Source organism: Oryx dammah, unplaced genomic scaffold (genome assembly GCF_014754425.2).
Source record: "Oryx dammah isolate SB20612 unplaced genomic scaffold, SCBI_Odam_1.1 HiC_scaffold_14, whole genome shotgun sequence".
NCBI lineage: Eukaryota > Metazoa > Chordata > Mammalia > Artiodactyla > Bovidae > Oryx > Oryx dammah.
The window spans coordinates 23,904,319-23,926,962 of record NW_024070198.1 but is presented as its reverse complement, the minus strand read 5'-3'; the positions used below and the strand labels follow the sequence as shown (position 1 = coordinate 23,926,962).

The 22,644-nt window shown below is 42.2% G+C and overlaps 1 protein-coding gene and 1 pseudogene across 1 annotated transcript; one reads left to right on the top strand and one right to left on the bottom strand.

Annotated features, from left to right (window-relative positions):
• Positions 1-1,836: 1,836 nt before the first annotated feature.
• Positions 1,837-11,047, bottom strand: LOC120873606 (glutathione S-transferase omega-1-like). The gene is made up of 6 exons (XM_040254380.1): positions 10,517-11,047; positions 10,237-10,345; positions 7,688-7,910; positions 6,984-7,082; positions 2,848-2,954; positions 1,837-2,068 (listed from the first exon to the last, which is right to left on the bottom strand). The coding sequence occupies exons 1-6, from the start codon at positions 10,548-10,550 to the stop codon at positions 1,915-1,917; spliced, it is 726 nt and encodes a 241-aa protein (XP_040110314.1). The 5' UTR covers positions 10,551-11,047; the 3' UTR covers positions 1,837-1,914.
• Positions 10,770-20,747, top strand: LOC120873503 (annotated as a pseudogene).
• Positions 20,748-22,644: the final 1,897 nt, after the last annotated feature.

Genomic DNA, 22,644 nt, shown 5'->3' with positions numbered 1-22,644 from the left:
ATGAAACTTTGGTGAAAACAGTTGGGCTTCCGTAGTTGGGCTTTCGTCTGAAGTGAAAGTGAAGTCGCTCAGTCGTGTCCGACTCTTTGCGACCCCATGGACTGTAGCCTACCAGGCTCCTCCCTCCATGGGATTCTCCAGGCAAGAGTACTGGAGTGGGTTGCCATTTCCTTCTCCAGGGGATCTTCCCGACCCAGGGATCGAACCCGGGTCTCCCGCATTCCAGGCAGACACTTTAACCTCTGAAAGTGTTACGCAAAATTAAAAATCGGCAATCCCATTCTGGGTCCCCAAATTCGTGAGAAATCTCAAGTTTCAGAATTGACCTCAAACCCCTCTCCCCTTCAATACTACGCAGGCCCCAGCAACCCACCCGGTGCAGGGAAAATGACAGACGCCCCCAAGACACCTCCCGGCGGGCGGCAAACGGAACCGGATATGCAGCGGAGGGGGGTGGGGTGGGGGGGTGGGGTCGCAGAGAGAGGCGGGGCCCAGGCGGAACCCGCCCCTTAGAACGCGACTCTATCTGCCAATTGGCCGCGGCGCCCGGAGCTTCACCAATCCTCCAAGTCTTTGGAAGCGCTCCAGCCGAGCGGTACAAAGCTGAGCCAATGAGCGGCCGCGTTACAGGCTCCTGGGTACCGGAATCCTGGATCCCAACGGGTCTGTGGCTGGCCAAAGTGGAAGCCGAATAGTGGCTGGTAGTGGCACCTCAGCGCCCGGGTCTACATCCGACTGAAGTCCGCCCACAGCGGACCCGGGCTTGTTGGGTGGGGCAGGCGGACGGCAGCAGAGATGGGTCAGCTCCGAGCGTGGGCATTGGTGGCGGCGGAGGTGGGCGGCTGGAGACCTTTTGTGAAGTCATCCAGTTCGCTGCTGCCTCCTAGGGTGCGGCCCCCAGGTCGCCTGCATCACCATAGGGCGAAAGGCCCATTTCATATGTGTACTCCTGGGCCCACCGGACATACCGAATCGGAAATCCAGGGGTGAGCCTTGGGGGATTGCTAGGCGCTCTTTTTTTTTTTTTTAAGAGAGTATGAGGGCAGGTCGAAAGCCCTTTCCCTAGTTCTGATATAAGAGCCCTGTACTGGGTATGTTCTGCAGCACTTTCCTCCAGCATCTTAAGACTTCACTTAACCTCAGGACCTTAATTGAATCATCTGTAGAATGAAATGATGCTCTTCGGACCTACTTTCTCATGGAGGTGATGTGATGATAGAAAATGAATAGTGAGAAGCCCATATGAGCTAACGTGTATAGAGACGACATTAGTATTTCCGAATTATTCATCCAGCTTTAGAATGGATGTGGCCTTCTCAGCATTTACTTATATACATGGAACACCTTTTGTGCTGGGCAGCATAGGATTTGGTAGGAAGGATTTTGAAAGGGTTAGTGATTGAAGCCTGAGAGAACCAATAGGAGACCACCTAGTCACTTGGCTTTGAAATAATGTGGGTCTGGACATCAGTGGCAACAGCAGTTGTATAAAAGGCATGAAACCGAGTCAGACGTGGAAAAGAAAGAATGAGGAATTGAAAAGTTCTTAACTCAGAACCTAGAAGACAAACTTGAAAGGGCATCTCTTGCAATGACAACACAGTATCCATGTGGAAATGTCCTATGGGCAGTTAAAAATCCAGACTGACTTCCAGCTCTCACTAGAGGTGATTTAGAAATTTTCAGTATGGAGTGTGATAGAACCCTTAGAGTCATTTGAACACCCTGAGACAGGAAATGTGTTTATATTGCTGCAGGAGGCCTGGAGGAAAGCCCACAGTTTGGCCAAATTTGGTGTCAAATCAGAGGTGATTCAATAAGACATGAGAGCACAAGGTAAAATAAAACCATGGTATTATTCATATTAGTGAAGGAAAGTATCAGCTATGTCTTCATTGCTGACTCTTGTCCCCATCAGAGACCATAGTCACAAGCCTCAGGGCTGTTCTGCAAGTAGAGGTTGAAGAAACCTTGAAAGGTCTTCACATCAGTGAGGAGAGATGATACTGTGGGATCCTTCTTCATGGCTGCCATCCACAGCTTAAGAGCTGGAGCGTGGTCTACACACCTGTGGGAAATGGAAATAATGAAGGGATGAACAAGGCTAGGGAGGAAGGTATTGCAAAGGTTCCTTTAACTCTGCAGTTTCATATCATTTTCCTCTAATCTTTTCAAAGAGTTCTTTAGAAATACTTCTTTAAGATGTGCATAATCATAAAATATGAGATTTGGAAGATATTGTAGAGGTCCTTGTTTTGTGGAAGAGGATTCTAAGACTAGAGTGAAGTGACTTCCTCAGTTAACCTAAGAACTTGTCCAAACTAAGAGACTGATAGCTTTTTAAAATGAGAATGTGAAAGACAATCAAGAACATGACATATTTATTACTCTGTGGTCAGACAGTGACTAATAGCAACTGAGCAGCTCTAAGCTCTAGGAAACGGGAGTAAGCCAAGATGGCTGCTAAACTTCAAAACATGGAGTTCGGGAAACAGTGTGGGACTCTTGCTGGTAAATGGAAGGTGGCATTGGTCACACAATCCTGCCTGACGTCCTTACTAAAATGTGCATCATTATGGGTTTCTAACCAGGGGAGGAGTAAATCACTTTTCAAACATTTTACTACCTGTTACAGAATTCCCCACCCCTGCCCAGCCCAGAGATGGGAGAAAATGGTGAGTGTAGGTGTAGGACATGCTCTGGAAAGTCCAAGTCTCCTCCTGTCTGCTTGTTCCCATTCATGTCAATTGAATGAGATATATTAATTTTTGTCTATATGAAAGGTTAGTATACATAATTCCAGTTATTATTGTCCTAAATCATGCAAAAAATATTCAAATGTCTTACTCATTCAACTCCAGAGCTTCCAGCCGTTCAAACCAGGGCCAGATGAGGTAATCAATCATAGAAAGAGAATTGCCACCAAAGAAGGTTGTCTTCTTATCAGTCAGAACCTGAATATTAAACAGCATAAGAATACTGCCCATCAGGACTAAAATGGATAAACTGTGCAGTAGTCATATGCTGGAACACTATACAAAGAATAGGAATGAACTATACCCAGCATATACAACCTCAGAAACTTGATCCTGTATGAAAGAAGTCAGACCCCAAAGTGTATATGATTCCATTTGTACAAAGTACAGAAATCATCCAAAACTAATATTCTATTTCTTGATATGGATGCCAATTTCATGGCTGTCTTCACTTTGTAAATTCAAGCTATACTCTTACGCTTTTGGTAAGTCTCTGCATATGATACGTCAATAAAAACTTTACTAAAAATAAACTGGACATAACTAGGTTAACTATTAAACAATGCCACATAAAATTCTTTGAAAACCAAGTACAAAAGTATATGTCTGAAATTTAAGGAGATGAATTAATATTATGGTTTTGCAAACAGAATATTGAGAATATTATCTGGCTAATAAACACCAAAGCATTTTATAAAACATCCATGATTTTTCTCAGGGCCCTTATAACATCCTGCATTGTAGATAGATTATTTATATCTACCTGAGTATTTATTTTTGGTCTACTATCTAACCAATCATCTGAACGGTATGGACTGCCTCTCACTTTCTACCTCCCATACTGTTCAGCAGAGTGCCTTGCAGTTATTAGGCACTCAGAATTGTACAATGAACCAATATTGTCTAGGTCTGTCCTTAAATTGTAGTGCCTGGTAATTATATTATGCATAAGTAAAATTAAGTATGATAGTTTCAGTCAGAAGGAAATACTCTCTCAGCAGCCTGAAACATGGAAATAGTACCACTCACTTTAACGCATGAGTCCTTAACCTGGAGTCTGAAATTAGATCGGAAGAAAATTATATGTCCCCCAACTAACCCCAAATTTAGTAGGTAGTATGTGGATTTTCTACTGCTTGGGGACTTGGCACCTTAAACCTCTACCTTGTTCAAGTCAGTTGTAGTTGTATATAGCTGCTGCTGCTGCTAAGTCGCTTCAGTCGTGTCCGACTCTGCGACCCCATAAAGAGCAGCCCACCAGGCTCCGCTGTCCCTGGGATTCTCCAGGCAAGAACACTGGAGTGGGTTGTTATTTCCTTCTCCAGTGCATGAAAGTGAAAAGTGAAAGTGAAGTCACTCAGTCATGTCGGACTCATCATGACCCCATGGACTGCAGCCTACCAGGCTCCTCCATCCATGGGATTTTCCAGGCAAGAGTACTGGAGTGGGTTGCCATTGCCTTCTCTGAGTTGTACATAGAGACTTTTCTAAATCAGGAAACATGATCTCTTTCTGTCTATATAAATGAGAATATGAAATATGTAACTGTAAAGAAAAATGTAAATTACAAAACTGATTCATTACAAATGAATTACAACTCATTACAGTCCAATTACAAAAGTGGAATATAAAAATCCTGAAAATCAATTAACATTAAGGAAACTGAACCACTGATAAAAACTGTACCCCTATAAAAGACACTGGACTCAAATGTTTTACAGAAATTGCCAAACCCTATCAAATGGTTTCGGAACTTAAAAAACCAGACAAAGTAATCTGACTCATTTTATGAGTTGAGAAAATCCCTGATATAAAAACCAAATAGTGAAATCCCTGGGGGTCCAGTGGTTAGGACTCTGTGCTTTCATTGCCAGGGGCCTCCTGACATGGCCAAAATAACAAACTACCACCACCACAACAAAAAAACCACAAAGATATGATAACAAATAGTCTCTTTTATGAACAAATATGCAATAATGAAATATCAACTAGTTTTAAAATATATATGAAAATCCACTGAAAGCAAGTGGGTTTTACACAGTAATACTGGCACAGTTCAACACCAGAAAAATCTGTCAATGCTACCATACCTATTCATCAGATTAAAGGGAAAATATTCAGTGAACATTTCATCAGATGTAATAGATGAAGACAAAATACTCAATAAAATCCAACACTCTCATGACTTTTAAAAAATATTCAGTTCAGTTCAGTCGCTCAGTCATGTCCGGCTCTTTGTGACCCCATGAATCACAGCACGCCAGGCCTCCCTGTTCATCACCATCTCCCGGAGTTCACTCAGACTCATGTCCATCGAGTCCGTGATGCCATCCAGCCATCTCATCCTCAGTCGTCCCTTTCTCCTCCTGCCCCCAATCCCTCCCAGCATCAGAGTCTTTTCCAATGAGTCAACTCTTCACATGAGGTGGCCAAAATACTGGAGTTTCAGCTTCAGCATCATTCCTTCCAAAGAAATCTCAGGGTTGATCTCCTTCAGAATGGACTGGTTGGATCTCCTTGCAGGCCAAGGGACTCTCAAGAGTCTTCTCCAACACCACAGTTCAAAAGCATCAATTCTTTGGCGCTCAGCCTTCTTCACAGTCCAACTCTCACATCCATACATGACCACAGGAAAAACCATAGCCTTGACTAGACAGACCTTAGTCGGCAAAGTAATGTCTCTGCTTTTGAATATACTATCTAGGTTGGTCATAACTTTTCTTCCAAGGAGTAAGCATCTTTTAATTTCATGGCTGCAAAAAGCATCTGCAGTGATTTTGGAGCCCCCAAAAATAAAGTCTGACACTGTTTCCCCATCTATTTCCCATGAAGTGATGGGACCAGATGCCATGATCTTCGTTTTCTGAATGTTGAGCTTTAAGCCAACTTTTTCGCTCTCCTCTTTCACTTTCATCAAGAGGCTTTTTAGCTCCTCTTCACTTTCTGCCATAAGGGTGGTGTCATCTGCATATCTGAGGTTATTGATATTTCTCCCAGCAATCTTGATTCCAGCTTGTGTTTCTTCCAGCCCAGCGTTTCTCATGATGTACTCTGCATATGAGTTAAATAAGCTGGGTGACAATATACAGCCTTGACGTACTCCTTTTCCTATTTGGAACCAGTCTGTTGTTCCATGTCCAGTTCTAACTGTTGCTTCCTGATCTGCATACAGATTTCTCAAGAGGCAGGTCAGGTGGTCTGGTATTCCCATCTCTTTCAGAATTCCCCACAGTTTATTGTGACCCACACAGTCAAAGGCTTTGGCATAGTCAATAAAGCAGAAATAGACGTTTTTCTGGAACTCTCTTGCTTTTTCCATGATCCAGCGGATGCAAACTAGCAATAGAACTTTCTTAATGGGAAAAAAAGCTTTGAAAAAATCTATAGTAAATGGCAACCCACTCCAGTATTCTTGCCTGGAAAATCCCATGGACAGAGGAGTCTGGTGGTTTATAGTCCATGGGGTCACAAAGAGTTATGACTGAGTGACTTCACTCACTTTACAGTAAACTTCAAACTTACTGATAAAAGGTTAGGATGCATTTCCAAAGGAGACAAGAACTGTGTCTTCCCTCAGTAAAAACCTAAGGCTGAGTGTGAATGGAAGAGAATTCCATATAAAGGTCCAAATAGCATCTCTCCCACAGAAGAGGAAAAAACACATCTGGGTTTCCCCAAGTGTCTGTCTAATGGCAGACTCTTGTGGGAAATGTTCATTATATAATAACATTTTTGTATAATTTTATTTAAGTTTTAATGGTATGAAATAACTTTATTTCCATAAAGTTTATTATATAATATTAAGTGGAAAAAACCACAATGACTTATGTTCTGATTATAGTTATGTTAACATTTTAAATATATGTTCAAGGACTGAAAACAAGCATGGAAAAACATAAACAGGTGTAAAGCCATGGAAATTTGGTTGAAATTTTTCCTTAATGTTTTGGTGTCAGTGCAATAAAAAGTTTTAAAAGCAGGCCCATGACAAAACGTTTTTAGGTATTTTGGTTGTATCTTAAATATAGCAGCTTACAGCTGCTACAGCTTACAGCTGCTTACAGCTTACAGCTGCTATCTGTTGTAAACTAAAATTTCCTATTTGATGTTATTTCTAATTACCTTAAAGTCATTTTGGAGATGGGAGTATGAAGAAAAGAGGAGAAATGAGTGCGGGTATAATATATCACTTAATCCAAAAAGAATCAAGGAGAAGGGATTGATTACCTCCTCTAGCTTGGTGATTTCTTTATGCAATTCTTCTTTTAGGCCAGAGCAGTCTTCCTTATTTTGTGTTCTAAGAATCCCCGATATCAAAGGTGGTACCTAGACAGAGAATAATGTCTTAGTTTATCAGTGTGAGGCTAACCATACTGACCCTGTCACATTAAAATAGGATAGAACCCTCACAGTCCGTGTCAGGGTATTCCATACACTTGAAATGTACACCAGTTCCTCTTCACAGAGGTTATATACTGATCCTAGAAACAGTTTTGTCACCAACGATGCTATACTGTTTAGGATTTTATAAGCTACAAATAAGCCATTTTGGTGAGTCTGAGTCAAATATATCTTAAAAGGACACTGAATGGCATGTACTGTACATGAAAGAAACTTGAAGACAATTTGGCAAAGTGAGAAGGAGAAAGAGTCTTTTAGCAAGAATAGAGAAGAAGGTGGCAAGTTTGGGAAAAATAAAAATATTCAGCATGACATGAATATAAAGTATTAGGAGAAGAGTGAAGAGATGTAACTTTGAAAAGTAAACAGGGTCCAGATTATGAAAGGGTGCATAGTACATGTCAGAGCCGGCAAGAGCATAATCCTGTTTGTCTTTCCCTCACAAATCACTGAACCAAGAGTGACAGCACTGATTCAGCTTTAAAAACAAAGACATTTTAAATAGGAGCTGAAATTTCTTAAACACGCACCTTAGAAAAGGACTCAAAGACCATCTTTTGGCAAGCTTTCTCATAGGGGTCGCCTGGCAACAGCTTCTTCTCTGAATATGCTTCATCCAGGTACTCACAAGTGATGGCAGATTCACAGATCAATTGACCCTGACTGGTTTCCAGAACCGGCACCAGGCCTGAGGGATTCTTCTTGAAGAACCACTCAGGCTTATTTTTCAGATTTATGTTGATGACTTCATGCCTGAAAAACATAGAAGACAGTGAAGACAGTAACATTTTTCTTGTATTCCTGAATAAAATGTCATCGGTCCCATCACCCACTTAGCTGATCAGACGCCAAATTATGGAGTCAGCGTGGCCTTTATCTCTTGCCCCTACCCCCTCTTCCTCAAATCACCTGGATCAGCAAGACCTGTCAGCTAGACCTTCAAATCAGCCGGACTTCATCTGCTTCTCAGCTTTAACACTTGCCACCTCATCCAAGACATCACCTGCCACCTGGACCTCTACAGCAGTCCCTCTGGCCCCTGTGCTTCCTGTTACCTCCCTATAGTTCATCCCCCACAATCATTTACAAAAGTGAACTGGATGAGGCCACCCTCCTGCTTACTTCAGTTCAGTTCAGTTGCTCAGTCGTGTCCGACTCTTTGCAACCCCATGAATCGCAGCACGCCAGGCCTCCTTGTCTATCACCAACTCCCGGAGTTCACTCAGACTCACATCCATCGAGTCAGTGATGCCATCCAGCCACCTCATCCTCTGTCATCCCCTTCTCCTCCTGCCCCCAATCCCTCCCAGCATCAGAGTCTTTTCCAAAGAGTCAATTCTTTGCATGCCCCTCAAGTGCTCCTCACTGCAGTGAGGATAAACTCTAAACCCCTTTCCATGCCATATGATCTGGCCCCTGCTTACCTGTCACATGTTTCCTGTGACTTCCGGTTTGGTCATTATGATCTGGCCACAATTAGCTTTTTCAGTATTTCTTGAATTACTTTCTCCATTGTACTGATCATATGTAACTGAAATTACTTTGCTCACTTAATTACATGTTTGTTATGTCCCCTCCCTAGAATATAAGCTCCAGGAAAGCAGTGATCTTGTGTGTCTTGGTCATATTCATAAACAAACATGTAAATCAGCAAAGTTTTAAACAGATTTATATGCTATGAAAAAATATAAACATTTTCAGATAGGTACTCAGTACACACTGGTTGAATAAATAAGTGGAAATGCTTCAAGACTGTCAATTAGATATTCCATTTGGGACTAAGATGTATCTTAATTGCAAAAATAAATCAGCCAACTAATTGAGTTTGTCCACACCCACTATATAGAATCAATATGATAAAACTAAATTCCTTTTGCTAATTTGAATAGAAAGCTAGTCATTTTTTATAAGAATATTAGAGAATCCAAAAAATTCAACCACAAAATAAGCTCCCAGATTAAATCTCCATGCATTGATATTTTTTAAAACTGCCACATGGGTAAATCACACTAAGTAAACCCATAAAGAAGAAACAGGTGAAGTCCAGACTATACTAAGATTGTTTTTTAGATCTAACTTCTCTCTTGTCTGAGAGATTTTAGGGGAAATAAGAGGAAGGGAAGTTTCATATAATTGCTGCAGCCAGATCCATATCATTGTCAAGGCTGGATAAGTGTTCAATAGAACAGATTAGTTACTCAGAAATAATACACCCTAACATCTTGTGTTTCCTCTCTCCCCATCCACCTCAGAAGCTACAATAGCATTTAGCTTGAGGTACTATTAAATACACAACCCCACCCTCTCCCCCATGGAAACAAAGGAATAGCCAGATTGAGTACTGGCGTCTGTGTGTATGTATTACAGGGTTCGTCTGCTGACAGATTACTGTACACTAAGATACAAGCCACTGCAAGAACAATGAGGCTCCCTGCCAATCAAGATTTCTGCAATTTCATACTGTGAAAAGAAAGGGTAAATCCTGGGATGAAGGAGAAGGCAGTACAGAAGGACTCAGGGATGTGCCAAAGCTAAAAGAGCCACTGCCTGTGATTCCCATTCCAGTGATCTCTGCATACCACCAACTTTACTGGAGCCCCAGCTTTGCTGACCCATAAAATGGTTAGGTTAATCTAAACGAGATGTCCTCAACTGGTGCAGTCTGTGGCATTCCTTCCACTCCCCACCAGGGGAACAGAGTTCATAGCTTTCTATGCATGCAATAAGTCGCTTCAGTCCTGTATGACTCTTTGCAACCCCGTGGACTGTAACCCGCCAGGCTCCTCTGTCCATGGGACTATTCAGGCAAGAATACTGGAGTGGGTTGTCATGCCCGCCTCCAGGGGATCCTCCCAACCCAGGGATCCAACTCGAGTCTCATGTCTCCTGCACTGGCAGGCGAGTTCTTTACCACTAGGCCTTTATCACCCCGCAGAAGGCTAAGAATACTGTATTTGGCAGAAAAGGAAGCTGTGGGGACCCTATCAGAGATTCTCATCCCCCGCCCCCAGGCCTGTCCAAGCCTCCCCAAGCAGCTGGTTCCTGGCAGGCTGGGAGCGGCCCCTGCCTCGGTCCTCACCGGATACCCTTGGCCGTCAGGACCAGGCGAGTCCTCTGGGCATACGGGCAGAACCTCATGCTGTAGACACGGATCAGGCCCTCGGGGACGGGCCCCGGGGGCGCGCTTCCTGCGGAGAGAAGCGGACGCGGTTACAGCCTAGACCGCAGTGGGGACATCCGGTTTCCCGCGAATGTGAAGTCTCCTGGGCCGCTCAGCTCCGAAGCAGAAGCCGCCCCCCACCCCCACCCCCACCCCCCTACCCCTCAGCACGCGTCGGATCACGGTCGGCAGGTCTCACCCTTGCCCAGGCTCCTAGCTGATCCTCCGGACATCTCGCCGCCCCACAGATAAAGCTGGCGCCCGGGTTTGCAGGCGAATTAAAAAGTCGATCGCCCCGCCTTCCCTCTTTCCCTCCCTCCCTCCCTTCCCATCAGACGTAAACCAAACCCGCGCGCAGAAGCCCTCCGGGGCGGCCCTACCCCGCACTCTGCTACATTCCCCACCCTCTGCAAGAAGGAAAACGCCGCAGCCCGCTTGCCGGGTGGGCGATCATGGCCGGACGCCACCCCGTAAGCCCTGAGGCCGCGCCGGCCTTCCGGGTTTGGTGGGGATTAAGTCTTAATTAGAACACCTCAGGTGGCGACTGTGCCAGAGTTCATCATGCTGGCCAAGAGGTGCTGACATATCGAGATGCACAAATGACGCTCAAAATCGGCAGAGCCCTTCCCTGACCCGGAAGGATGGTGGCTTCACTTTACAGGCGAGTGGATCCACGCTCCACCCAGACCCTGACCTCCCACGCCCGGCGCCCTGGCGGCAGAAGGCGAGCCCCCAAGGCTTCCTACCCCAAGGCTTCCAATACTTCAGGGCCTTTGGGCCGGCTCCAGTGCTTACCTGAGATTCCAGAACATGCTCTCCCAACATTCCTTTCCATAGCCCAGAGCCAGTCGCGCAATCACCTGGAGAGCCTTTTCCCTTTTTCTGTCTGGACTAAATTTTCTTGGCAAAACTCTATTAGTCTTTGCCCTGCTTCATTCCGCATTCCAAGGCCAAATTTGCCTGTTACTCCAGGTGTTTCCTGACTTCCTACTTTTGCATTCCAGTCCCCTATAATGAAAAGGACATCTTTTTGGGTGTTAGTTCTAAAAGGTCTTGTAGGTCTTCATAAAACCGTTCAACTTCAGTTTCTTCAGCATTACTGGTTGGGGCATAGACTTGGATAACTGTGATATTGAATGGTTTGCCTTGGAGACGAACAGAGATCATTCTGTTGTTTTTTGAGATTGCCTCCAAGTACTGCATTTCGGACTCTTTTGTTGACCATGATGGCTACTCCATTTCTTCTGAGGGATTCCTGCCCGCAGTAGTAGATATAATGGTCATCTGAATTAAATTCACCCATTCCAGTCCATTTTAGTTCGCTGATTCCTAGAATGTTGACGTTCACCTGGATCACATTAAACTGTGGAAAATTCTGAAAGAGATGGGAATATCAGACCACCTAACCTGCCTCTTGAGAAATCTGTATGCAGGTCAGGAAGCAACAGTTAGAACTGGACATGGAACAACAGACTGGTTCCAAATAGGAAAAGGAGTACGTCAAGGCTGTATATTGTCACCCTGCTGATTTAACTCATATGCAGAGTACATCATGAGAAACGCTGGGCTGGAAGAAACACAAGCTGGAATCAAGATTGCCGGGAGAAATATCAATAACCTCAGATATGCAGATGACACCACCCTTATGGCAGAAAGTGAAGAGGAGCTAAAAAGCCTCTTGATGAAAGTGAAAGAGGAGAGCAAAAAAGTTGGCTTAAAGCTCAACATTCAGAAAACGAAGATCATGGCATCTGGTCCCATCACTTCATGGGAAATAGATGGGGAAACAGTGGAAACAGTGTCAGACCTTATTTTGGGGGGCTCCAAAATCACTGCAGATGGTGATTGCAGCCATGAAATTAAAAGACGCTTACTCCTTGGAAGAAAAGTTATGACCAACCTAGATAGTATATTCAAAAGCAGAGACATTACTTTGCTGACTAAGGTCCGTCTAGTCAAGGCTATGGTTTTTCCTGTGATCATGTATAGATGTGAGAGTTGGACTGTGAAGAAGGCTGAGCGCCGAAGAACTGATGCTTTTGAACTGTGGTGTTGGAGAAGACTCTTGAGAGTCCCTTGGCCTGCAAGGAGATCCAACCAGTCCATTCTGAAGGAGATCAACCCTGAGATTTCTTTGGAAGGAATGATGCTAAAGCTGAAGCTCCAGTACTTTGGCCACGTCATTCGAAGAGTTGACTCATTGGAAAAGACTCTGATGCTGGAAGGGATTGGGGGCAGGAGGAGAAGGGGACAACAGAGGATGAGATGGCTGGATGGCATCACGGACTGGATGGAGGTGAGTCTGAGTAAACTCTGGGAGATGGTGATGGACAGGAGGCGTGGCCTGCTGCGATTCATGGGGTCACAAAGAGTCGGACATGACTGAGCAACTGAACTGAACTGAACTAACTTAATATGACTACTGGGAGGGTTGCTGTCCCTACTGTCACTCTTAGGACACATCCTTTTAATTTTAACCCAAAGGAAACAGCACAAATTTGGATATTACTAATATCTGAAGGTGGAGAAGGCAATGGCACCCCACTCCAGTACTCTTTCCTGGAAAATCCCATGGACAGAGGACCCTGGTAGGCTGCAGTCCATGGGGTCACTGAGGGTAGGACATGACTGAACGACTTCACTTTCACTTTTCACTTTCATGCATCGGAGAAGGACATGGCAACCCACTCCAGTGTTCTTGCTTGGAGAATCCCAGGGATGGGGGAGCCTGGTGGGTTGCTGTCTCTGGGGTTGCACAGAGTCGGACACGACTGAAGTGACTTAGCATAGCATAGCACAGCAATATCTGAAGGATGATGCTGCTTTCAAAAATCTATTAACTATGGGGATATTGAAGCCCTAGAAGGGGTACACGCTCAAAGTCAAGTAGATTAGTGGATTTAGTCTACAGGTCTATGAAAATCGTCTGGCCAGGTCATCCACTCATTCAGCCCCCTCTTAATTAGGAAAGAGGGGCTTCCAGAGCACATAATACAGATACTGGAAAAGAGTGCATGTTCAATCGCTCAGTCATGTCTGACTCTTTGCAACCCCATGGACTGTAGCCTGCCAAGCTCCCCTGTTCATGGAATTTTTCAGGCAAGAATACTGGAGTGGATTGCTATTTCCTACTCCCTTTGGAAAAGAGTAGTCAATGTTTTATTTGATTACTGTGCCATTACTTATTATTATAAAAAAAAAGCTGAGCACCGAAGAATTGAAGCTTTTGAACTGTGCTATTAGAGAAGACTCTTGAGAGTCCCTTGGACTGCAAGGAGATCCAACCAGTCAGTCCTAAATATTCATTGGAAGGACTGATGCTGAAGTTGAAACTCCGATACTTTGGCCACCTGATGCAAAGAACAGACTCATTGGAAAAGACCCTGATGGTGGGAAAGATTGAAGGCAGGAGGAGAAGGGGATGACAGAAGATGAGATGGTTGGATGGCATCACCAACTTGATGGACCAAGTTTGAGCAAACTTCGGGAGTTGGTGTTGGACAGGAAGGCCTGGGGTGCTCCAGTCCATGGGGTCGCAAAGAGTCGGACCCAACTAAGCGACTGAAATGAACTGAACTGTTCCATTTATTTGGGAAGGGAGAGGCAGGCTGTGTTTTTATTTTTTATTAGCTCTATTATTGGAGCAGCAGAGTGTGGTAATTAATAAACACATCCATCTTGGAGCCTTCCTGCCTGAGTTTGATTATGATTCCATGCTATGATTCCATGCCTGTCTTAGTTTGCTAGGGCTGCCATTATCAAAATACCCCAAACTGAGTGACTTAAACACCAGAAATTTATTCTCATAATTCTGGAGGCTAGAAGTCCCAGATCAAAGTGTGAGCAGGGTTGGTTGTCTGGTGGAACACAATTCAAGTGCTTCTTGAATCTGTCTCCCAGCCTTTCATCCTCAGTATGGCTTTTAAAAAACCTCTTTTCTATTCCTAGAATAGATTGGTTTATTGAGTATTTCCCTCTACAGTTTCAACTGACTAGCAGATGCACAGGAGAAACTCAATAAACATTTCTGACAGAATGAAGGTAAGAATTTGGCAAGACAGGAAGGAGAGCCCTAAAGAAGGGAAGAGGGGAGGATTGGAGGAGAGGGAATAAAGAAGGCAAGAGAGGGCAAGTAATGGTCTGAGAGGGATGGTCAGAAGTTAAGGCAAATTGCTAACGTGTCTTATCAGTTACTTCCAGAAGCTAGCTGTCCTTGAAATAGCCGAGGGTACACCACAAAGTGTAATACAGTAATTGAAGGTTTTGCATTTCAGACTTGGCTTTAAAGTCTTTTAAATTAGCTTTGTAATTCGTAAATTACTCAGCTTTGTAATCTTGGGGAAATTCTCTTATTCTCCCTTTCTTTTCCTGTAAAATGGGGCTAATTGGGGATTTGAATAGTGAATGAAATTATACCTGCACCGGCGCTTGGACGGTCAGCACTCAACGTTAAAGTCGACTGTCGTCATTTACCAACATTGTAACTATTTGCCCTAGGCTGGGCCACTCCAGTACCCACTGGAGGCCCGCCCCCCTGCTTCACTCACCGCTCTCCCGTTGGTTGAGACAGCTCAGCGCTGCCACCAACCGGCTTGGTTCGAGGGGGAGCAGCCGAAATGGCAGAACCAATGGGCGCAGGGGTCATGGGAATCTAAACAGTGGAGGCTTCCGGTCTGCAAGCTGGGGGCAGTCCCGGGCCTCCGAGTAACAGACTCTCACGGCCGCGGACGGAGTAAGAGACACAGGGCCCCTGGGCAAGGCCGGGAGAGAGTCGAGGCCTACAGCGTCACGTCTTTGAAGTGCGGTATCCCCGGCCTCGCCGCTCACACTTTGGTCTTGAGAAAATTCTTCCCTCAGACTACATCCTCTCCCTTCCCTCAGCTTCTTAGACCTGCTCACTTTCAAATTCCACCTCTTCCCGGTCAACCCCCAATGCCTTCCTGCAGACTTCCTTTCTCTGTAACCTTTCTCCCGCCCCTCCCCACTCCCATCCCCAGCGCGTCCAGTTATTCAGTGGCCACTTTAATAACAGCTCTTTCCCGCCTTTGGTGATTTCCTCCGTACTTACGGCCATCAGTCCCTTCCGTCTGTCTCCTGACCACTGACTCTGGATTTGTTTGCACTTACAGTGGCATGTGAAAAACAAAAAACGCTGCACAGGTGTAAGTTGGCATTGCTTTCCTTCCACATTCTAGAGTGTTACTTGCAGTGTTCCAAACAGCATCCACCACGCGTCCTGATTGTACTATTCCCTTGAACTTTCTCTCCAAACCTTCTCTTGTCCTCTCCACCATCTTTAAGCTTCTCTTTAACATTTAAATAGAGGTAGACCCTTGCCTCCTCTCAGACTCTCCTCTTCTTTCTCTAGCTGACACTCACCACACCCTCCTTTAAAATACTTTAAATATATTCCTTTATACTTTAAAATATATTCCTTTTGTGTTCTCACCTTTTCATTCATGTCCTATGATTCCTTTTACTTTCTGCATTTATCTGAGTTTTAAATCTAAAGGCTACATACGCTCCTTTTTTGTAAAGATGGAAAATTTCCTACTGAGCTTACAACCATAAAGCAGGCTGTCCTATTCGAAGTTGCTTTTTAAAGTTTATTTTTAAAATCAAAACTAATTTTAAAGGTAAAATTAGTGCCCAGAATGCACCCTGTTTTCTTTGAGAATCAAGCTCTTTTCTCTGTCGTTTTCACATTTTCTTTTCCACGTATACAGGACTTCAGAAATCCTTCCCAGATTTTCTTAGGTTTGAACAGAGGTTGTGCTTCACTAGAAAAGCTCTCTGAAGAAGGCTTTTGAGACCTAGAGAATTTTCAGTCTGCATTTAAATTTCTATAGTGCCTGGACTGGAACTGTCCAGTTCAGAACACACAGCAACCTCCTGTGTTTTTATCTGAGAGAGTGTTTTGGGCAGAAATGGGGTGAAAAGGGAATAGATGAGTTTCAAAGATGTTAATGATCTATTGCTTGTGTTAGGTAGTTAAAATAGAGAAAAGGCGTCCAAAATGGCGGTGGCTAAAAGACGGGGAAGGGAAAAGCCCGTGAAAATAGAACAAAGGCAGGTCCGAGGACCTGAGTGAAGACCTCAGATAGAACAAACAGCACTCCTGGCTAAGCCCAATTTGCATAGGGCAGGCCCAGGGGGAGGAAAAAACATATCAAAGGAGGAGCCACAGCACTTTCTCTGTCTTTCCCCGCTGCGTGGTTTTGGTATGCCCTTTCCAGTTGACTCAGAGGTTAAAGCGTCTGCCTGCAATGCAGGAGACCCAGGTTCGATTCCTGGATTGGGAAGATCCCCTGGAGAAGGAAATGGCAACCCACTCCAGTATTCTTGCCTGGAGAATCCCATGGACGGAGGAGCCTGATGGGCTACAGTCCACGGGGTCTCAAAGAGTCAGACACGACTGAGCGACTTCACTTTCCAGTTACTTTCCACGCTTGGAGGATGGATTCTCCTGCTAACTTCTAAATAAAACAGAGCTGTAACACTGATTTGTCTAAGAGCTATAACACGGTCTGTCCAAGACCTGAGGGCTGTGACTCGCCGAGGGCTTTAATGTCTGTCACTCCAAATCTTTGTTGAGACAAGACAGAACCGAAGAGCGTACACTCGCCTGACACTTGCATTATTAAAAAAAAAAAATGAAAAAGTATTTAAAATGTATTTTATTGATGGTGATTGTATCTTTTCCTAGGTAGGTGCAAGTATTCCCCAAGAAGAATGTTCATTTTGTCAAGAACAGTACCATTTGCCACCCTTGTGGGAATTTCATAGTACTTATTAATATTGGAATCAAGAAAAAGACTGTACTCCAGTGTATGAATGGAACTGTGGGCATCCTGGCAACTAGTGTTCCTTATGAAGTTGTGGCTTTTTCTGACCAGCAGCTCTGTTCTGTCATCTACATATACAACTTCCTCTGAAATGACCAGAAAGATCAAATTAAAAGATATCTTGCAAGACTCTTCCTTTACCATGACCAAAGGATTGTATTAAAGATGTGACCATATCTTTCTTATAAATGTAGGGTTTGGGGTTTTTTTTGACTGGTTGGGTTTTTTTGTTGTTGTTGTTGTAATAAACATTTTTAAGGGCCAAATCAGGCTGATCACATAGGATTTAATTAAGTAGGCTAGAGCCTTGCTACTCAAAGTGTGGTCTGCTTACAGTCAACATTGCATCACCTAGGATGCCCGAAACTCTGCTCCCATCACAGACCTATGAGTCAGAATCTGTATTTTAACAGTATTTCCCCAGTTAATTCATATGCACGTTAAACTTGAGAAGCACTGAACTAGAACACTACTCGAGCACTAACTGCTGTTTAAAAACCTTTTTTAGAACAGTTTTTTCTTTCCTGATGATTTATTGAAAATCTGGCTGAAGAGATGTGTATAACTTCTAAAGATAAGTCTCTGAGCCTCAATTTCCTTTTCTATGATAAAGATAAATCTACTGTCAAGACTGTGCTGAAAAAATTGAAATTATATATATAACATATAACCTACTATGTTATGTATAATTAACATATGTTAACACATAAATGACATGTATAACATGTCACTTAGGTACTACGTCAATCAGTGTTTTTGTTGTTCAGTCACTCAGTTGTGCTGAGGGAAGGAAGAGACTTAATCAGAAAGCCAGCTGACAGAGAAGATGGCAGGCTAGAGCCTCACAATAACCATCTTATTGGGGTCTGGATGCCAGGTTCTTTTATAGATCAGAAAGAAGCAATGAGGAACTAAAGTCAAAAGGCAGAATAGACAGTGTGATGCAGTGGGAAGTAAAGTTGAAAGGGTGTTCATTCTTGCAAAACATCTCCAAGGCAATGGCCTGCCTTTGGAAGGGGTGTGTTAATCTCTCCTTTCACAGGTGGATAGGGACAAAGTTTCTCTCCATGTGCTGGACAAAGTTTCTCTCCATGTGCTGAACAAAGGCACTTTAGTTTACAGTCAAGCAGAGGAGCAGGGTCCTCCAGGCAAGCCATTAAGTATGATTATAATAATAAAAGCAATGAAAAAGCAAGTCAAAGAGACAGTTTCCAACATGAAGTCAGAATTGGCTTCCTCGCTGCAGCAATACAAGGTATGTCTACAGGCATACCTTGTTTTATTGTTTGCAAATATTGCTTTTTTTTTTTTTTTTTTTTTTGTGGCAACCCTGCACTGAGCAAATCTACTGGCACCGTTTGCTCAATTCGTGACTCTGTCCCATTTGGTAATTCTTCTAATATTTCAAACTTTTTATTATTATATTTGTTATGGTGATGAGTGATATTTGATGTTACCATTGTATTCATTTTGGGAGGCAATGAACTATACTCATATAAGAGGGCAAACTTAATCTCTAAATTTTTTGTATGTTCTGACTGTTCCATCAAACAGCCATTATCCTGTCTCTCTTTCTTCATGTCTCCCTATTCCTTGGGACCCAACAATATTGAAATTAGGCCCATTAATAACCTGACAGGGACCTCTAAGTGTTCAAGTGAAAGGAAGAGTTGCATATCTCTCACTTTAAATCAAAAGCTAGAAGTAATTAAGCTTAGTGAGGAAGGCACGTCAAAAGCTGAGACAGACTGAAAGCTAGGCCTCTTATACCAAATAGTTAGGCAGGAATGAATGCAAAAGAAAAATTCTTGAAAAAAATTCAAAGTGTTATTCCAGAGAACACACAAATGATATGAAAGTGAAAAGGTCTCATTGCTGATATAAGTAAGTGAAGTTGCTCAGTCGTGTCCAACTCTTTGCGACCCCAGGAGTCTGCCAGGCTCCTCCAACCATGGGATTCTCCAGGCAAGAATACCTGAGTGGGTTGCCATTTCCTTCTCCAGCGGAACTTCCTGACCCAAGGATCAAACCAGGGTCTCCCGCTTTGCAGGCAGATTCTTTACCATCTGAACCACCAGGGAAGCCTACATTGCTAATATGGAGAAACTTTATATTTCTTCTGGATAGAAGGTCAGACCAGCCTTAACATTCCCTTAAGCCAAAACCTGATCCAGAGCAAGTCCCTAACTGTCTTTAATTCTATGAAGGCTGAGAGAGGTGAGGAAGTTGCAAAAGAGAAGTTTGAAGCTACCAGAGGTTGGCTCAAGAGGTTCAAAGAAAGATGCTATCTCCATAACATAAAAGTACAAGGTGAAGCAAGAAGTGCTGATGTAGAAGCTGCAGCAAGTTATCCATAAGATCTAACTAGGTGGCTACACTAAAAAGATTTTCAGTGTAAACAAAACAGCCTTATATGAAAAAGATGAAGAAGACATCGTCTAGGACTTTCCTAGCTAGATAGGAAAAGTCAATTCCTGGCTTCAAAGCTTCAAAGGACAGACTGACTCTCTTGTTAGAGGCTAATGCAGCTCATGACTTGAAGTTGAAGCCAGTGCTCATTTAATATTCTGAAAGTTCAGGGGCCTTTATAATTATAATAAATCTCCTCCACCTGTGCTCTATACATGGAACAACGTAGCCTGGATGACAACACATCTGTTGACAGCATAGTTTACTGAGTATTTTAAGCCCACTATTGAAACCTACTGCTCAGAAAAGAAGATTTCTTTCAAAATGCTACTTATTGACAATGCACCTGGTCACCCAAGAGCTCTGATGGAGATGTACAATGGGATTGGTGCTGTTTTCATGTCCTAACACAACATCCTTTCTGCAGCCCATGGATCAAAGAGTAATTTCAACTTTAAAGTCTTATAATTTAGGACTTGTTTGTTGTGAGACAATAGCTGCCATAAGGAGTGACTCTTCTACTAGATCTGGGTAAAGCAGATTGGAAATCTCTGGAAAGGGTTCACTGCTCTAGATGCCATTAAGAACATTCATGACTCACTGGAAGAGGTCAGAATATCAGTATTAACAGGGGTTTGGAAGAAGTTGATTCTAACCTTGATGGATGACTTTGAGGGTTCCAGATTTAGTGGAGAAAATTACAGTACACGTAGTGGAAATAGCAAGAGAACTAAAACTAGTTTAGCCTGAAGATGTGACTGAATTGCTGCAATCTCATGATAAAACTTGAATGGATGCAGAGGTTTTTTTTATTGCTGAGCACAGGAAGTGCTTTCTTGAGAAGGAAACTACTCCTGGCAAGAACACTATGACGATTGTTGAAATGGTAACAAAAGGTTTAGAACATTATATAAATAAGCTTAGTTGACAAAGCAGTGACAAGGTTTAAAAGGATTGATTCCAGTTTTGAAAGAGGTTTTATTGTTGCTAAATGCTGACAAACAGAATTGCATGCTACAGAGAAATCATTCATGAATGGGTGAGTAAATCAAGCAAACTTCATTGTGGTCCTATTTTAATAAATTGCCACAGCCACCCCAACCTTTAGCAATCACCAACCCCAGTCAACAGCCATGAACAAGAAGGCAAGACCCTCCATCATCAAAAAGCTTATGACTCTAAAGGCTCAGCTGATGATTATTATTTTTAGAGATAAAGTATTTTTTTAATTAGGTTGTATAAATGATTTCTTTAAACATAATATTATTACACATTTAATAGACTATATTATAGTGTAGACATAACTTTTATATGTATTGGGAAACAAAAATGTGTGATTCACTTTATGGCAATATTTACTTTATTCCTGTGGTCTGGAGCCAAACCTGTAATATCTCTGAGATATGTTTCTATATGGACTGTATCTACTCTTCATCTTTAAAATACTCCCAGTTTGGTTACGTGGTATAGTCTTATCAAAGGAATTAATAGTTAATTCAAACTAGTAGCCAACATTCATGTTGAATCATTAAACTCTAAAGGAATCCATAATAAAATTAGGATTAAATCATCAAGGATACACAATGTTACTACTGTTATTTAATATCAACTTGGAAGTTCTAGTCAATGCAACAAAATATGAACATATAAAACTTATAGCTAGGGGAAAAGAGATAATGGATAATACAATAATCTCCTTGGACTAATAAAAGAATGCTCAGTAAGATGCTGGTTTCAAAATAAACATCCTTACAATTAGAAGATTTAAATACTTAGGAGTGACCCTAATGAAGAAAATTACAAAAATCACTGACATAATATTTAAACATATAGAGACATACTCCTGCATGGAAAGTCTGGTTATCATACATATAGTTCTGATATTCTTTACAGAAAGAAATTCATAGTTTTATCAAATGTTTTAGAGAGAGACCAGGAGTACTTAAATGAATGATTTCAAGGTTCATCTAGAAGGACAGAAAGTAGAGAATGGGGATAATCTGAAAGAGAATATGACAAGGCAGAAGGCCCTCCTTAGCATTATGGTGCTGTCATCATATAGGGTGTGGGATTGGTTCAGGAGTCACTTAATCAGTGAAGGAGTTGAAGAGTGAGGACAGGCTCCGGAATACATGAAGCTAAGTATATGATGAAGATACTCCCAGAATGATACCTATACACAGTAGATGATATGAATTATTATTAAACAATGGTATTAAGAAAAATATTAGAACAAAAGTATCAAGTTAAGTCCTTATGTTATACTGTATATCAAAACATAAACAAAAGCAAGAGAGAATACAAACAACAAACCTATCGAAACTGTGGTAGAAAATTGAAATAATTTAAGGATGAGGAAGGACTTTTTGCACAAAGGAAAAAAGTGAAAATAGAAAGATTGAGATATTTCATTATATACAAATTTTAAACCTATGAATATTGAAAATACCATGAAAAGTTAAAAGGCAAATAAGAAACTGAAGAAAGTATTTGGAACAAATATGGCAAAATATTTTCAGATCATTTATGAAATAAGAAAAAAGATATCTCATTAGAACAATGGATAAGGAACTCACCCAAACCACAAAACTACTAATGACCAAAAACATAAAAAATGTTTCCTTTGAATATTCATCTTATAAAGTGTCATTTAAACAAAGGTGAGGTTTTTCTACTTACCAAAGTCACAATTCTTTTAAAGCTCATATTTGCTAGCACAGAGTGCAGTGAAACTGGGAGCACTCTTTTCCTAATGGTGGGAATATGAATTCATACAAGCTTCCTGAGAAGTAAATATCTATTCTATATCCACTTCAAGAACTATACAGTTTAAAGGAAATAATCAGAAATATGGCCACACATTTGTGTGCAAACAAATTAAAAGCACTGTCATAATAGCAGAAGATTGGAAGCAACCTAAATTTCCAGTAATCTGTGTATAGTTAAATAAGTTAAAGATCCCATAAAGAGGTACTATGCGAACATTAAAATTCACATTTTTGAAAAATTATTAATGATAAAATGCTCAAGGTAAACAAGCAAACAAAAATTCAATAGAAGTCATGGAATATAT

Bases quoted from the DNA above. Each gene is read 5' to 3' on its own strand.
- LOC120873606 (XM_040254380.1), bottom strand. From the start codon at position 10,550: ATGTCCGGAGGATCAGCTAGGAGCCTGGGCAAGG. The intron at 10,346-10,516 runs GTGAGACCTGCC...TTCTCTCCGCAG, and splicing joins AGCTAGGAGCCTGGGCAAGG to GAAGCGCGCCCCCGGGGCCC. The intron at 2,069-2,847 runs GTAAGACATTTG...CATTTCCCACAG, and splicing joins GAAGCTCTGGAGTTGAATGA to GTGTGTAGACCACGCTCCAG.